Raw genomic sequence first — 18,263 nt, forward strand, 5'->3', positions numbered from 1 at the left:
GAATTGAAATGCCCTGCCACGACAATTGAATGTTTGAACCTTTTAGGATTGTTGTAGCCTCTTGGATACATCCCTGCCTGATGTTCTGATGGACTGGGGTTCGAGACCCACACAAGCTTGATAGTTTCTTATAGTGTCTGCAACCTCACCATCCTTATGAGCAAGGATGGGGGGTTTGTGAGAGCATATAGGTTTGCTTGCCGAGTCATCAGCAGTCATTGCCTGGCCCTCCCTGGTCATAGTTTGGGTGGAGAGGAGGCTTGGGCACTGATCATAGGTATATATGGTCAGTCTCTAGATCTTTGTTTTGCTAAGTCATTTTCACTGTCCCTTGCTTCTGCCATTCATGAGCAACCTTTTAAACCTTTAAATCTGGACATATAGGCACATGAAAATATGCATCCGACAAGTCTAATGATTACAACCAATCTTATTTTCTCACTGCTGCGTGGAAAGGCAATAATGTGTCCTAGGAGAACTTCGTCCCTAAAAAGAACTTTTTTAGCCTGGAAACATCCCAATACAGTACTTTCATGACTAAGAACAGGAGGCAGTGATAGAGCCCTGAACTAGAACCTTGAATCTCCAAAAATGCATCCTTCTCCACAAACTTCTCAACCGCCTGTGACGTATCTCCACTGCCTTCTTATGACTGAAGCAAGGGTGATGAGATAAAGGGGGGAAGGAGAGACCAAGTGTAGTAGTTGGTAGCCCTCTATCAGTACTCTTAGGACCCACAAATCTTGTAGATGGGACAAGTTGTCCAGATCAAAAACATCAAGGGGTCCACAGGAGAAGATATGTTCTCTCTGCTTGGAACATGCCCCTAATGGTGACATATTTGGTTGCTGGTTGATTGACAGTGGAGTCTTTTGATGGATCGCTCTTACAAACAGAAAAGATTGGTTTCTTAAGAAAACTTGACCCCTTACTCTTATCAGCCTATAAGATTAAGGATCATGCATAGTATGGGCAATGACATGAGGTCATGCTTCTGACTGGGGCTATGGAAAGACTAAGAAAGGGACAAATAAGATCCATCCTCCAAATAAAATTCTTGAAGGTTTCAGTTAACTTTAATGTGTTATTTTAAACTGTCCAGTCTAGTTATTTCAGAAACTTGAATAAGGTCTTATCTTCATCATTTTATTGATCTACTGTACTTAATTCTCAAACATCTGGAACACCATCCTCAAAACTGTATCTGCAAAATATTTCAATATTAAGGCCCTAACCATAAAGTCAACCACTATTTGAATTCTTTTACAAACAAAGACACTACAGTATACCTTTGGAAACCAACTTCTGTCCAGCAAGATCAATCAGGAATAAATAAGCATTATACAATTACTCCATAACTAGGTCAGGCCAAGTTCATGGTCTGATAAAGCGTTGTTCTTCTAGACCTGACAGGGGGGGCCAACCCTAGTGGTAAAGTCATGCTAGAGTTGGTATTGGCTATTATTAATACCCTTTCCACTTTCTCCCTAACTGTCTGAGAAAGCAAGGTCTCTAGCTTGTCCTGGGTAAAGATATCCTATCTGAAACTTCAGGCTTGTTTTACAAGTAACTTGGAAAACAAGCTTGAAATCTCAATTCAGTATATGAACTAAACTTTCCCTCTGTATGAGTATTTTTTGTGGACAAGTACTAATGAGACTAGAACGTAATCAGTCAAGCTGTGCCCATGTGCTACACATGGTTCACTATCAAAATTGAATGTAAGTGTGTAAATAAAAAAGGATGACCTAGTGTCTACAAAAAGTAATTTAAGTGATTCAGTCAGTGATAGAGAGAACTCCCAATATTTTACTGTACTTAAAATTCTCATGAAGATAGACTCTTCCTCCTACTCTTCTAGTAAGAAGAATTTCACATGTAAACTTGTACAACACTTTTTTATACAGGCTAGGAAAACAAGAGCCCCTACCCCACTAACGTGTGGGTCAATCTTAATCAACGAACCAACCTTCACCTCACCTTTTCCGATGACCCAAAAAGGCTAGCAAAGTCTCGTCTTAAGACTGGTTTGGCTGCCCCAAAGGTAGGTACCAAATTTATTTTTCACTATTTATGAGGATTTCAAGTCTTTATAAACCTCTCCTACACTGTTACAAAACTTTCCCACTCTCCTATAAACACTTTTAGTTATACAAGATTTATGCTAAATGCCCAAATGCACTGCTGACTGCAGCACCTGTATATGCGAGGTTAGGCCAGCCTTGCCTAGGATTGGAGTCCATTGTGCTATACATGTTCACTAACGTATACGTACGGCACTACATAGAATATTTTAAGGCTACAGGTTAAGACATGGAGAATGTCTTTAAAATGTTACTATAGTATTTAATTTAAGGGTGTGGGATATAGAACATCTGGCTGAAACTATTTTATTTGAAAAAATAATAATTGGCTACATACTTACCTAATCATATTCTTAAATATCAACTAATTCTCTATAGGGTACTCACCCAAGATACGCACTCCAATGAAATTTGAATGATGACGATAACAATGAATTAGCTGTGCAGTAGGTGATGACGATAATGATAATTACTGCACAGCCAATCGTATGGGCCATCAAAGGGCTCGGTTGAATGTAATAAGTAAAAACTTTAACGTACAGTATCACAAAACAAGTAACACTTGTAGACATAAAGCACACGAAATGGAATGCAACAAGGGGAGATGCTGCTTGGCCTAACATCATTCACTTGAGTGATGCTGTGCTCCATCGGCTAATCAGTAGCAAGGACACACATTACCATTCCCTGATTGGCCGATTCTCATCTGTCAGCGATTAGCGCGTGGTGTACGATCTCGCGTAAACAACACAGACAATATACGCAGTTTAGAGCCTGACATCAGCAGACGCAAGCCAACGATATTTTCATAACACTCTTGGTTAACCCTGCTTTTTTCTTTGTGATATCTATTACAATATTTTCATCAAGTCTTTATCATATTTCATCTATTTACTAATTTGTTGAGAAATTATCTTATTGTTAAGATGATAAAAATAATGAATTTTTATAATTTTCTATTTTCAGTGAAATTCAGGACCTGGCTTGCCAAAAAACTCGTTATGAAGTGAATTCGTGAAATACGAGGAACAACTGTACATATATACGGTACCCGGAGATTCTCCTCTTCCCTGGAGAACCACCTTCGTCCTTGCCACTTCTTTTGGGAGACTTGTATGAGCACTTCTCTCTCCTGGTGGTGGGTACCTCTCCAGACAAAGAACCCCTTTCCTACGCCATCCCTAACAACGTCCATAAAATATCCTGACGTAGGAACCTTAGAGGCCGAAGGATGACCAGACAAACTTGAGCCCCTCCTTTCACAAAGGCCAGATCTGAGAACAGAAAGAGGACCCCTGCATTGACGGGGATCCTTGGGTTACCTCACCTGGATCACAATTCACAGGTACATGGGTAGTAGCCAAACCTGCAGGAGGTTAGAGATTAGAGGAGACACCCATGAATCCTAATCTTAGAGAAGGATCATGCCGGCCAAACCCACTGTGGTCTTGGAAGGAGAACGGCAAATAATCTCTCCTCATCCTCTTCCTCCTCTTGTTGCAGCGTGTCCATTTATTCCAGCCAGTTCTTACACTTAGGGCACTGTTGTTCCCTGCACGGAGCACAAGTCGAGTGGGGATCAACCTTGCACATGCTCATGAAAGTGCAGCAACGATGACTGTTGCAGCCAGGGCACTAACACATCTCATGAGATTGCTCCATGACATATCCAACAAAGAAGCAGCACAAAGCAGACACAAAAAACACAAAGTGAAGAGAAAGCACAGACGAACACAAATACAAAAATCAACCCACGTCATGGGAAATGGCCGTCCAGTTAAGGACAAGGCTGGGATTGGAATAGAGTTGACAATCACAGGAGAAAGGGCTTATCTCCCCTTTTCCTTTACACTACCTCTGGTCCCCCACACAGGATACGTCTTCTTCTGAGCCAGGTCAGCATTAGCTGAAGTACTCCTATTTAAAAGGACAAGGGTTTGTATCTTTATCAGAACAAACACATTTTTAATTCTTTAACTGGAGAACACTGTCATTAGTGGCAATCTCAAACTCCATCAGGGATGGCGATGGTCTGCTTCAAAGGCAAAGAATCCATTTTGGACCTCTTCTTTCTCCTGCCATACACAATCCACTGGAGAGGTCACCACTTCGACACTCATCACATGGAGATTCCTGACTGCAGGAGTGTCTTAGACAGGCAGGGTGCAACAAATGAGTCCTCCTCCCATGCATTCATGAAGATGCCACACCGTTGTCCCGACACCCTGGGTAAGTTCGCATCCCCACGGCAGCAAACACCCATAAAATTGCTAGAGAAAAAACAATTAAAGAACCAAGATACAGTACTCCAAACAATGGAAATACGTCTGTTCCAACTGACAGCCAAAATCTAAAGAACAATAACTGCTCAGAAAGCAGGCATGGGGTGGTGCTTCCCTGTTCCCGGCAGGTAACTACTGGCTATCTGTTTATACCTCGTTACAAAAGTTCAACTGCTGAGTACTCCAGCTTCACTGATATCTATCCTATGTAAAGGATGAAGGTTTGTAATAGTGTAGGACCAAACATAACTATAATGATGGTTACTTGCCCTCAAATTTGGATAAAAAAAAAAAACAGCATAAGGGAAACCAACGTAATGACAATTACAACAAACATTAAATATCTGTAGAATTATGTAATACATCATGAAATTATATAGAATCTTTGCAAAAATACAGTAATTTGAAAAAGTATAACTCCTACCTTTTCCCTTAATATCTTCAACAAATGGAAAAATGCTGGCTTGTGGTTATTCCACTTCAAAGAGAGAAAATCCTCCCCCATTTTTGTAGATTTCTCTCGCACAAATTCTGAAAAATAAGGATACACCGATTATCATCTTACAATTCTAATCAAATAAAACTTTAATAAACCTTTATACTCAAGTACCCAGATGCTTTCAGATTTGTCATTCTTTATAATATTCTCTTCAGCTAGCCTACACAATGGCTACCTTGTGTGGTAGTTATTCTGTGGGATTAGGCAGACATTTCCTAAATTATTTTAAAAATAGGAAGGTTAAAAAAAAAAAAATACAAAAAATACAGTACAGTGTATTTCAGACTTACGATAATGTAATGTACTCTGTGTATTTTTGTTATCACAGTCATGTCCATTACAAAATGACAAATTCGGAGAGAATTTGTATTTTTCCTAACGATACAAACCGTAGCTATTTATAGGGGCAGTTTTTGCACCAGGGTGCTGAGGACCAGTACCCCAGTGCTTGTAGGTTAGGTTAGGTTAGGGGGGGAAGTTTAGGTTAGTTGATATCCATTTATTATGCACAAGGGAGGAACTGGCCACTGATATACAAAGGCAACAAGATCTATTCAATTATGCAAGTTTCAATATCCGAACTAAATTGCGCCATTCTATAGTTGAATCGATAAAGCAAGGAGGGCATGATAGGGTACAATGTATGGCTGTATTTTCCCTTACTCAATGTTTCTATAGCACACATTCGCTTTGTATTTCTCCAACTACTTCTGCAGAATTCATACACACCGCCATTTACTTTGGAATATAATACTAATTCTGTGGAATTTATCAACACAAAATGCTTTATTTCCCCTGGGACCCCATAATCAGTTTCTATAGGATTGGTAGGTTAACACAAAAACAGTGGGTTACACTATTATTATTATTATTATCACTAGCCCAGCAACAACCCTAGTTGGAAAAGCAAGATGCTATAAGCCCAAGGGCTTTAATAGAGAAAAATACCCCAGTGACTAAAGGAAATAAATAAATGATGAGAACAAATTAACAATAAATCATTATAAAAACAGTAACGTCAAAATAGATATGTCATACATAAACTATTGGTATTATTGTAGTGTATTACAGGGCAATGTAACCTAGTAAAAAAAACTACTTTTTCTTATAGAAAAAATTACGCTCTCTTCAAAGTGAATAGTTTCAGAAATATATATATATCTATATCCTACGGTAATGGGAGACCCCCAGTGGGAACTCGGGGTTTTGGGTGGGGAAAACATACTGGGGAAACGATGTATAACTGTAAAACAAACATTTTCTTCTCTATACATTACCTTCTTGGATTTATAATAACTGGAGGAAAAGACAAAGCAGTATAACTGGATAAACTTTGGAGGCGCCTCATGAAAAAATACAGTAATCATTGCTGCCAATGTCTGATGTAGATCAAATGTTAGCATTCCATGCTAACATTAGCATTCCATGCTAACATTAGCATGCTCACGTACGTATGTTCGTACATACCAGTTTTCGATCTTCTGTGCAAACCCCCCCCCCCCCCCCCCCATCATGCGCAGAAACTTTTCCCCCACCAATAGGATTTCTTCTTCCCTAACCGTGAAATGTAACTCTCCATCTCTCTACCAGCTCTGTTCAAGTCTATTACATGATTACTTATGTAATACCCCATATACATATTACTTTTGACCCTAGAATTACTCGTTTTATTATCCTATACCTTATAAAATCAACTCATTTTATATTTCCATTCAATATCATTTATCATACATTGCATTTTATCTTCCTATATTGGTTTTATTCCTTTTGTTATTTTTGTCACACTTGCTCTATACAAGTTTCCCTATCCAGTTCATTCATGTTTACCCTCTAGACTCCGTTGTTTTCCCGTTAACCAATCACGAACCTATACGTATTCAAAGTTTACACAAGGGGGTTGTCAGTCAATATTTCCCTACCCCCTTCCTTTATCTCTTTAAGCGGTCTATTCATACCCCTTCCACCAAATCCTTTTCCTGGAAACCTTTGTCCTATTAAGGTGTCCGTCATTTCAAGTGAGATTTATTTTTTCGTATTTTGCGATGGAGGAAGTTATAGAAACTTGTAACGGCTGCAGTATACCATACCTAAAAGCATTTGCTAGATTCCATATTGATTTTTATGATTCTTCATCCAATTTTGATAATTCCCTTAAAACACAATGTAATTCCTCAACGTTTACAGTGCCCCAAGTGCCGTTCCCTCCTATCTTACAGGAAAGACATTCGGGTGTTTTATTGTAATACCAATACCAAGATACCTAAAACCAAAAAGAAACGTCGCTGTGGTTATACTGTTACTTCTTATAAAGGTACATTTTTGGAAAAAAGTCGCCTACCCCCATTGAAGATAATATTATTTAAAGATAAGCCGTCAGTCTCACCCTCCCGTGTCCTGCAAGTTTCGACGTCCCCTTCATAAAGGTAAGTCATTCAACAAAAGTCATTACTGTATATGTGTTTTGTGACCTGTTAACTTCTAGGTTAGGTTAGGTTGGTTTGTTAGGTTCTGTACCCTTTTTGTACCATTTTATATATTGTGTAAAGTGTATATGGAACAATTCATTAAAATACACGATAATATTACCGTAACATTGCTACTGTTAGCAATGCCTTTGTAACGTTGTTAACACTGTGTATCATTGGTAACGCTGCCTATTTTAACATTCCTAGTACATACATGAGTTTTGTGAACTGGGAACTCCTAGGTTAGGTTAGGTGGGTTTGTTAGGTTCTGTACCCTTTTTGTACTTTTTATATAACGTAAAACTTATATTGAAAAATTATTTAAAATACGTATGGAAATATCTAGCATTACTATCGCTAGTAATGTCACCGTACCGTTGGTAACTATGTGAATCATTCGTATCGTGGCTAATTTTACCGTTCTCAGTATATACCTGAGATTTGTGACCTGTCAACTACTAGGTTAGGTTAGGTGGGTTTGTTAGGTTCTGTACCCTTTTTGCACTTTTTATATAGTGTAACTGGTAATATTACCGTAATAATCCCAGTCATCATTGGTAACACTGTGTATCATTGGTAACGTTGCTAATGTCATCGTTCGCAGTACATTCGTGAGTGAAGTGACACCGTTAAACAACTGCTTATATTTAAATATTTTAACACAACATTATATTTAGCCATTTTAACAGAAAATATAGTTTTTCCTGTAGAGAATAACGTGATTTAACCGGTTTTCACCTTCATTTCATCTGTAATAACAGCAACCAATTCGGCAACTTAAAGTAAGCCCAATTGGTTGATCTGTTTGTTTGCGGTTGAAATGAAGGTCAAATTCGGTTAAATCACATTATTTACTATGAGAAAACATATTTTCTGTTCGAAATCACACCCTGTAATACAATACAACTTTACCAAACCATCAATGATAGTGAGGTGGGAACATATGGATAATGTTTTTAGCAATGATTTTATCATTTTAAGCATCACATTATTGCCTGTAACGATCATGGATTGACAGAAACTAATTACTGTGTGTTTTAAAGATTTTGAATTTCACGTATGCATTCCAAAAAAGACAGCTAACTTCTGCAAAATGGGTAGCTTATCATTATTATTATTACTTGCTAAGCTACAACCATAGTTGGAAAAGCAGGATGCTATGCGCCCAGGAACTCCAACAGGGAAAATAGCCCAGTGAGGAAAGGAAACAAGGATAAATAAAATTTTAAGAAGAGTAACATTAAAACAAATATCTCCTATATAAACTACAAAAAACTAACAAAACAAGGGGAAGAGAAACAAGACAGAACTGCATGCCCAAGTGTACCCTCAAGCAAGAGAACTCTACCCTAAGACAGTGGAAGACCATGGTACAGTGGTTATGGCACTACCCAAGACTAGAGATCAATGGTTTGATTTTGGAGTGTCCTCCTCCTACAAGAGCTACTTATCATAGCTAAAGAGTCTCTTCTACTCTTACCAAGAGGAAAGTATAGCCACTGTACAATTAGTGAGTAGTTAACCCACTGAGTGAGGAAGAATTATTTGGTAATCTGTGTTGTCAGGTGTATGAAGACAGAGGAGAACCTGTAAAGAATAGGCCAGACTATTCGGTGTATGTGTAGGCAAAGGGAAAGAACTGTAATCAGATAGAAGGATCCAATGTAGTACTGTTTGGCCAGTCAAAAGACCCCATAACTCTCTAGCGGTAGTATCTCAAGGGGCCGCTGGTACTAAGCTATCCTTTATGTTAAAACCTGCATAGGGTAAAATCTAGTTCTTGATATACCTAAGGTTTGAGTTAATAACAAAGTTCATAATAATATTTATATTATAAAGTATTGGCAGGGTATTGCCAAAGGGTAAACTACGGTTTACGTATTAGGCTTGGCAGAGTAAACAGGCTTTCATTAGAGGTACCTTGTTAATTAAACTTGAAATTGGAGACAAATCCAATACGAACCTTAATTCAAAGAGGGAACCTCGTCATTAAATACACCCAACAACAATGCTGTATTAAAATCGCCATAGATTCTGCTAAAAACACAATGAGAAAAAGCTAACTGTGGCGTCCGCAGTATAATACACTGTTCGATTCCTATGCGTTAACGGTTTAAGCTAATAACACTCTATGTACTTTATACCTTCCATATATCACATTATAATTCCTACTAAAATTTGATTTAATTACCATTTATTTAATTTTGTTATATTTGTGTTTCCCTAAAGATGAAAGTTATATGATAATAAAACCAAAGCCAAGGGACAAAATGTGAAAGAATTGCATTGTACGACAGAGTCATCTAGTGGTTCCAGTTTGAGGCAAAATGCGCCCGGGATTTTCAAATATTACATGTGAGGAAAAAAAAAAACAATTGAATGTATAACCTTTTATGTTTATTTTATGAAATAAAATTTGTTAAGAATAAATATTACATTATAAATTAGCATTTCTTGAGCTAAGAAAAGAACACGAGTTAATATAGAGTGAAAAAATTGTTACTGTTATTGGGAAAAGGTTCAATATCTAAGTATACTTTACACCATAGATATATTTACACTGTGCAGAATTAAGCACACGACGAACTGATAGAAAAATAGGAATCAACAAAATAAAGATAATAACTCATGTTTCATGTTGTACATAATAATTAAGTTAAATGCGGGCTTGAGAATAAAATCAACGAAGTGCAAAAATTGCCATGCGCTGTTAGTGGTTGTATAATCAACGTGTCAAAAATATAGACTGCCAAGAAGGCCAGTTACTTTCTTTAAGAGCAGCTTTCATCTCCATTACATATGAGACATTAAAAAATAGAAATATATACTTTATCAATACATCTTAACATGATTATGTTAAAATAACATTAGACTAAGAATTACCCCCACAAAATATAATGTACGTTTTAATAAAAGTATCTGGATGAATATCCTTTAAAGAAACTCGCGATTAACTGTGCTACTGCCATGATTGACTACTCTAACTCCATCTAATGCAATGTACCATAAATTCAACTTAAGAAATTATACAACATAATAAACAGAGGCGCAAGATCGATAAAAGGTGTCACACCTCGAGAAAGGATTACTCCTTTATTATTATTATCATTATTATTATTGTTGTTGTTGTTGTTGTCAATATTATTATTATTATTATTATTATTGTTGTTGTTGTTGTTGTTGTTGTTGTCAATATTATTATTATTATTATTATTATTATTATTATTATTATTATTATTATTATTATTATTATTATTATTATCAATCGCAAAGCCACAACCTGGTTGGAAAAGCAGGATGCTATAAGCCCAAGGGCTCCAGCAGGGAAAATACCCGAGTAAGTAAAGGAATTTTAATTACATTGACTGCCTATTCAAGCCAGAATAGAATCTAAGTTATGTGCAATGATTCATAAAGTTATCAGAACCATGGGCATTCAAAATATCTAAGACAATTGCTACGCATAATGTGACCAGAATCCCGCTTTTGAAAAGGCGGGAGATTCTCGCTTTTTCAATGTCTTTCCCTCTTATCTTAGTTTGTAAAATGCCGCGCTTTTTTTTTTTTTTTTTTTTTGTCCCCTTTTTTGTGCTACAAGAACAAAACTGTTCCTAGCCGCGCTTTTTTTTTTCTTTTCTTTTTTTTTGTCCCCTTTTTGTGCTACAAGAACAAAACTTCATATTTTAAGAAATATTCTTGTATAATTTTTGTTACCAAGTATGTGACTATTTGAAAAATAAAAGCTTCATTGAAAACAAATACGTAAACTTCTAACAGAGACGCGATGTACTAATAAGTAACGTCTGATTTAGATTGTTTCATAGAAGTCACTGCAACGTAAGATTGAAAAGGGAACTAAGGTCGTATATTCTGTTATATTTCCCAAACGATAGTTTTTATAAGTATTTAGTTCATCTCAAATAAGAAAAACCATAATAAAGATTTTGATGGAATATTCTTTACTGACGTTACGATGGCCTTCAAAGTTATTTCGATGGTGAATATTAATATGAAGAGCCAGTGGAGTTTGGGGAAGATTAAGAAGTGCTCTTGTTGTTCTTGTTCTTGTTGTTGGGCGGAGGGATTTGCCTTTCCATCGGCACCTCCTTGGGTTTCTTCTTTATTCTAATTCTTTTATTTTCTTCTCTCTTTTTTTCCACATTTGATAGATATATTCTTTTCTTTTCTCTATTCCTTCTTTCTTGAACAGGACGTTTCCTATTATCTTCTTCTTTTCTTCTTCATACGGCTGTTGCAATTCCACTATTTTTCTTCTTTCGTCGCTGAGGTCTGGACACTCAAGAATAAAGTGGGCGAGGTCTTCATTAACTGCCCCACATAGTTTACATTCTACCCTACCTCCTGCTTCATGTCTTTTCCTATCGTTTAATTTCAAACAGTTGGCCCTAGCTCTGTACATAATAATAGAATTTGGTTTGTTGTCATAAAACATTTCTTCTCCTATTTGCCCTTTTTCTTGTTCGTATATTTCTAAACTATTTTTCTCTTTTATCTCTTCTCTCCACTTTTTACCATCTACTTCTCTAATTTTGGCCTTAAGCTCTTCTCTTCCCATTCTTCTAAAAGTTCTATCGTTCATTTCCATATCTTTAATCCATTTCTTAGTCTCTTTCATCCACCTGTTATTTTCATTTTCTTTCATTTCTTCCAGAATTGTCTTCAGCAAATCATTTCTCCCCTCTTCTATCCCTTTCACAAACCTTAGCCTTCCTCCTGCTATCCTAGTTTTCATTTCGGACATTCCTATCTCTCCCCGTAGTGTTGCTACTGCTGCATATGATGGTGCTCCCAAAATTTTTCTTCCTACTCCGTTTTCAATCTGTTGTAATCGTTTTATTTCACTTTCTGTTATGTTCATTACTGCCGTGCCATACAGTATTCCGGGTAAGGCTACATTTTTCCAATATGTTTTTCCTATTAGTATTTTGTGGCAGCTTTTCGCAATAATTGAGTAGGTTAAGTTTGCTAGCTTTTCTGCCTTTTCCATCATTTTCTTCTTTTGTTTTTTAAACATATTTCTTTTCCCTTCTATCTCTATTCCTAAATATTTTATACTATCTGCTACTTTAATACCCTCTATTTCTTCCGGTTTTTCTTTCATATTATATATGATTATATGACTCTTATTCTTGTTTATTTCTAGCCCACATTCTCTACATATTTCTACTAGTATTCTTATGTTTGCTTCTGCATCTACTATATTTTTTGCTATTATTAGACCGTCATCTGCAAAGAACAATGCCCTAATTTTTATTATTTCGTTTTCAAAGCCTTTTCCTTTTTTTTCTAATTCATTTATTATTTTATATGTGATCAGTTTAAATAGAGTAGTTGACCCCGTACATCCCTGTTTTATCCCACTCGTTACTTCAAATTCTTTATCTACTTCATATCCTATGTTTATTTTTGTTTTGTCTCCTTCGTAGATTTTTTCCACTGTGTCTATTACATTTGGGTGTATTCTATATTCTTTCATAATTTCTATTATTTTTTCCCTCTTTATTGAGTCGTATGCTTTCTTGAAATCTATTGAAATTACTATTAAACTTTCCTTCCTTTTGTAGCTTTCTTCTACGCAGTATTGTAAAATGAATATGTTATCTTCTACTCTTCCTCCTTTTGTAAACCCGGCTTGCGTTTCTTTCATCTCCATATTTCTCTCAAGGTGTTCTTCTATTTCATCTTTCATGAGGGCCATAAATATTTTGTATGAGGCATTTGTCAGGGCAATTGGTCTTAGATCTTTTACTGTGGGTTTCTTTACTTTTTTTATCATTTTCGTTTTTGACTTTTTCCACTTTTCGGGCTTGTTCTTCTCCTTCGTTTCATTTTGAAGGCACTTTGTAATGATTTCCAGACATTTGCTGTCATTAGCTATAGTTTTATATAATTCTGGTTTCAGTTCATCTGGACCTGCTGCCTTTTTATTTTTCAATTTTCTTAACATTTTCTTAACTTTATCCTCTGTTAACTTGGGAATATTCATTGGTGTTATCTTTCTTGTTATTGGTGCTATCATATCCATGTGCTCTCTTATTTCTATAGGGAATGAGTGTCCCAATGAATTTTCTTCTTTTCCTATTTCCTTTAATTTTTCTATATAACTTTGTCTTTCTTCACTATTCCATACCTCTTTCATTTTATTTTCGTGCATTTTATAAATGTTTTCACCCCAGAACCTATCTATTTGTCCCTCTGCTACTTCTTTGGATAGTTTTTCTCCATTTTCGTCATATAATTGTATTTCTTCTTCCTTTTCCTTTTTCCCTTTTAGTTTGTCAATATTTTTGAAAATCTTGTTCCTATCCTTCCTTACTTCATTAGCCTTCTTCTTTTCATTTTCCCACATTGCTTCCTTTATTATAACCTGCGTTCTCTCTTTTTGTTGTTTATACAGAAGAAATGCTCTTTCCCTTTCTGCTCCTGTCAGGCATCGTTTTTCTCTGTTAAGTTTTTTTCTCTTTTTTATTTCCTCTCTGATTTCATTGGTTATCCACTCTGGTTCTATCTTTGCTTTCTCTTCTCCAGTTGTTCTCCGTCTGTACTTTGCTTGTAGCTTTCTTTTTGCTGCTTCTTCTACAACTTTATCAAATTCATCCATCCTTGTGATTACTCTGCTCTCTAGATTATTTTTTAATTCTTCCCTGTATTCCCTAAGACTTTCTTCGTCTGTTTTGTAATACATACTTTCTTTCCAAAATCCTTTTTTGTAGTTTTCTATCGTCGCTTTTACGCTGACCTCTACCTCAATCAGATTATGGTCAGATATATCTACTTTATCTTTTTCTTCATCTATGTTCATCTCATTGAAGTATTCATACATTTCTTTATTAACCAACACCAAGTCTATGGCACTTCTTTGATCACCTCTCTCCCATGTATATGTTCCTTTGCATTTCTCATCTACATTTAATAATATAAGGTTTTTATTGTTTATTATCTCGAGTATTTTCTTTCCATTTTCATTCTCCTCTTGGTATCCCAAGAAGCCTAGATGACCATTAAAATCTCCCATTATAATTAGTGCTTCATCTTCCTCTACTTCCTCTATTTTTTTCTCTAGCTCTGCTCGTATCTCTACGTTTCTCTCTTTACCTTCCCTATCCCCGCCACAATCCATATATACTACAATAAGTCTCACTTTCTTTTTAAGGATATTCCCTTTTACATCCAATATGTCTAAGTTCTTCGAATTAACTTTTTCCATTTCTATATCCTTGTCGTCTTTGTATATCACCATTAACCCCCCTCCTTTTTTATCCTTAAAGTCTCTCATACTCTCCTTCTTAATTGTACCATCACTTATATTAATCTTATCTATTTTTTGTTGTGTTTCAGTTAGCACTACTATGTTGATGTCAAAGCTATCGTTTAGGAGACTTTCCATTTCCATGTATTTTTGCTTTGTTAGGCCTTGTATATTTATAATTTTGAAGCTAATTCTCTTATTCTTTTCCGTTGGTCTGTCGCGTGATCCGTTTTCATTCCTTTTTCTGTTCCCCTTTTGCATATTTTGTGGTCCTATCTTTACCTCCTTTCTCTGGCCCCCTGTTCTCTGAGGAGTTTCCCGTTTTTTATCATCCAGCCATTCTCTCCATTATCTTGTTTTTCTTTAAGCTCTTCCCTAAGTTTTGCCATAGCCTCTCTTTCCTTTTTCGTCATGTCCTTTGTTATCCCAACTCTTTTTTTCAAAGGATTTTGTTCATGTTTTAGTTTTTTAGCACTTTTTAGGATTTTCCACTTCATTTCTTCATTTTTAAATTTAATAAGCACTGGCCTAGGTCGTCCCCTTCCCCCCTCATTTCGTTTCCCTAGCCTTATTACCTGTTCCATCTCTATCTGATCTAGCTCTAAACTATTTCTGAAAATATCCTGACACCAATTAGTATCCTCTGTTTTTCTTTCCTCTGCTTCCTCTCTTTCACTTTCTGGTACATTATATATCACTAAATTGCACACTCTCCTTCTTTTTTCCTCCTCTTCTTCTAGTTCCTGCAATACTTTTGATTTAACTACTTCCACCTGATTTTGTCCTACATTTCCAAAGTCATTCTGGCTAAACTTGTTGTTTACTGTACTTACGACCTCGTCCATTATTTCATTCTTCACCTTCCTCAGCACCTCTTCGACAATTTCTGCTCTCATTTTTGACCATTTTTCTTCTATTTCTCTCAGCTTTTCGTTCAACATTTTATTTCTTTCTTCTAGATCTTTCATTTTATTTTTACTACACTTTAATTCATGTTTGCAATTGTTGCACTGCCACATTAGTTCTTCGTGCTCTCTAAGAGCCCTATATGTACCTTTGGATATTTTCTGGCACATGGCGTGGTACCACATATCACATTCGTCACATTTCAGTCCTTCTTCGTTTTTTTTACTTTATTTCTGCAGTCACTGCATACATCCTTACTTTGTTGCGAACTCATTTTTCTTATTTACTGGTTTTTCTTGCTCACAGGGATTTTCTAATCACTTCACTTTTTCGTTTCACTACAGCTCCGCCACGTTGTTCGGCGACTTCAACGTTTGTTTTATATCACTTTATATCTTTTAACATCTACTTCGTCCATATAATTTTCTTCTAATTTTAAACTGTTAAATCACTGCTCTGTATTTTAATTCATGAATTGAAGATGATTTTCCTGTTATTTACTAATTTTTTCTTCCTTTGTCACTCACGCTAATTCAGGTCAACCACCCTCAAACCTCAAACCTCTTGTGATACTTTATAACTTGTACGAAGAAGAAGAAAAAGAAGAATGAGGTACACACACACGGCTATAAAGTTTTACTATATATAGATAACGCATGACAAAATACCCACAAAGTTATCCGTTTACAATTATTCTTTATCAAACAGCTATAGTCCACACAATAACAATGTGTAAAAGCACACGGACAAAATATACAAATAAGAACAAAAGATGAATCGGCCTACCACATTAATTGTACTCCATCAAAATTTCACGGATTAATTTACACATCTTGTCAAAAGTTAAAGTTTTATATAAAAAAAAAGTTCCCCCACTTTGTTGATATTATAATGGCTCTAAATACACACACACACACACACACACACACACACACACACACACACACACACACACACTGCCCGGACCGTATCTCCGGACGGTGAGTCACCGTCGGTGACTTTGACAATTAGTCATACCTCATAGCCACCCAAAAAAAAATGAGGAAACGAATACAAAAAAAAAATATGAACGAAAATTACAAATATATATATATATATATATATATATATATATATATATATATATATATATATATATATATATTAAAAAGTTTTTTTTTAGAATGAAATACAAATTAGCACATTGGTTTAATTATCGTAAACGAAGGAAACAATGTCACTCCATTAATTACTTTATTAAACTAAATTATTCGCCTTAGACACTCCAAAATCAAACCATTGTTCTCTTGTATTCGGTAGTGCCATAGCCTCTGTACCATAGTCTTCCACTGTCTTGAGTTAGAGTTCTCTTGCTTGAGGTTACACTCGGGCAGACTATTCTATTAAATTTCTCTTCCTTTTGTTTTGTTACAGTTTTTTATAGTTTCTATGGGAATTATTTATTTTAATGTTACTATTCTTGATTTTTTTCCTTGGTTTCCTTTCATCACTGGGCTATTTTCCTTGTTAGGGCCCCTGGGCTTATAGCATCTTGCTTTTCCAACTAGGGCTGTAGCTTAGCAAGTAATAATAATAATAATAATAATAATAATAATAATAATAATAATAATAATAATAATAATAATAATGAGTATCGAGTCAGAGAATTTTTTCAAGAATCTTCGCTTTTGATTTGCGGTTGTGTATATTTCCTTGCCCAATCTTTTATAACTTGCTTGATCTTGAAGAACAGGTTTGCATATTACGATGCAACATTTGACTTTTAGATTTTTAGTCTGTAACGATAACAACCACAATCTAGTTGTTGATGATATGACTAATAACTGCGCAAACTATGCACTGAAACATTATTTTGGGAACAGGTTTCTGGGCTACATTACGCACGGAAGGGTCAATAACCCTTGATGCTTCATATGTTATGGTAAATATCGACTGATAAACGAAAGGAAAATATTTCCTAATCAAAAGATGGTGAGTAAATGCAGATAAACATGTCTTGTCTTCCCGGGATCAACTACGTGGAATATCAGCAATTTCTTCACAAGACAGTTTGCTAAGTTTTATGATTGCATAATGTTGAAACTGATTATTAGGCCTACTCTAGTTTTTTAAAAGAACACAAATGAGAATCTAGGGAAGTATTTTAGTTGTATTCAGCCTAGTTAATTTTTCCCCATTCAGTAAAATTTTACTTACTTTGACGGCTGTTTTTCGGGTCCTATACAGCATGGGAACCCTACTCTCTACAGGACCTCCACTGTCATTTTACCTTGTTCGTTTAGTTAAAGTAGCTGCACAGTCGACATTATTCACCAATGGATATGATTCCAATAACTCACTAAATGCTAAAAATAAGTCTAAATAGGCCTACTGATTTAAGAAAAAGGGAAGAAACATAACGAAGAAAATGATACGAAATTACCTTGCACTGTATGTTTTTCAGGCCATTTTAATGTTTATACGAAAACCGCTGTACGAAATAGCTCACTGGTACTTGTATGGAACGTAGATAGGGAGGGGTTTGTTCATATATTTGTGATGGAATGCAATTAAACCCAAGATGAAATAAGATAAGTCGAGTTACCTAGAGGTCCCGTTTTCTACACTCACGCGCATGACGTCACCTGGAGAGTTCCCGCGTTTTTTCAGAGGTTTGTTTAAATTGTTTTCATTTGTGAGGACAGAGTCATGATGATTATATGTGCTATGTATGGGTGCTCCAATTCTTATAAGACCAATATAATTGTTGGTGGTGAT

The 18,263-nt window shown here is 35.8% G+C and overlaps 1 protein-coding gene across 7 annotated transcripts in view; it reads right to left on the minus strand.

Moving 5' to 3' along the window:
* The window catches only part of LOC137645659 (protein tramtrack, beta isoform-like), a 132,835-nt gene extending 123,385 nt beyond the window's left edge, over positions 1-9,450 (minus strand). For all 7 annotated transcript variants that reach the window (XM_068378494.1, XM_068378497.1, XM_068378491.1 and 4 more), the window contains exons 1-2: positions 9,294-9,450; positions 4,791-4,897 (exon numbers count right to left, since the gene is read on the minus strand). In XM_068378494.1, the coding sequence (XP_068234595.1) occupies positions 4,791-4,871 (81 nt within the window). In that variant the 5' untranslated portion in view covers positions 4,872-4,897; positions 9,294-9,450. The remainder of the gene's footprint in view (positions 1-4,790; positions 4,898-9,293) is intronic.
* Positions 9,451-18,263: the final 8,813 nt, after the last annotated feature.

The sequence above is a fragment of the Palaemon carinicauda genome, chromosome 8, assembly GCF_036898095.1.
Source record: "Palaemon carinicauda isolate YSFRI2023 chromosome 8, ASM3689809v2, whole genome shotgun sequence".
Taxonomy (NCBI): domain Eukaryota; kingdom Metazoa; phylum Arthropoda; class Malacostraca; order Decapoda; family Palaemonidae; genus Palaemon; species Palaemon carinicauda.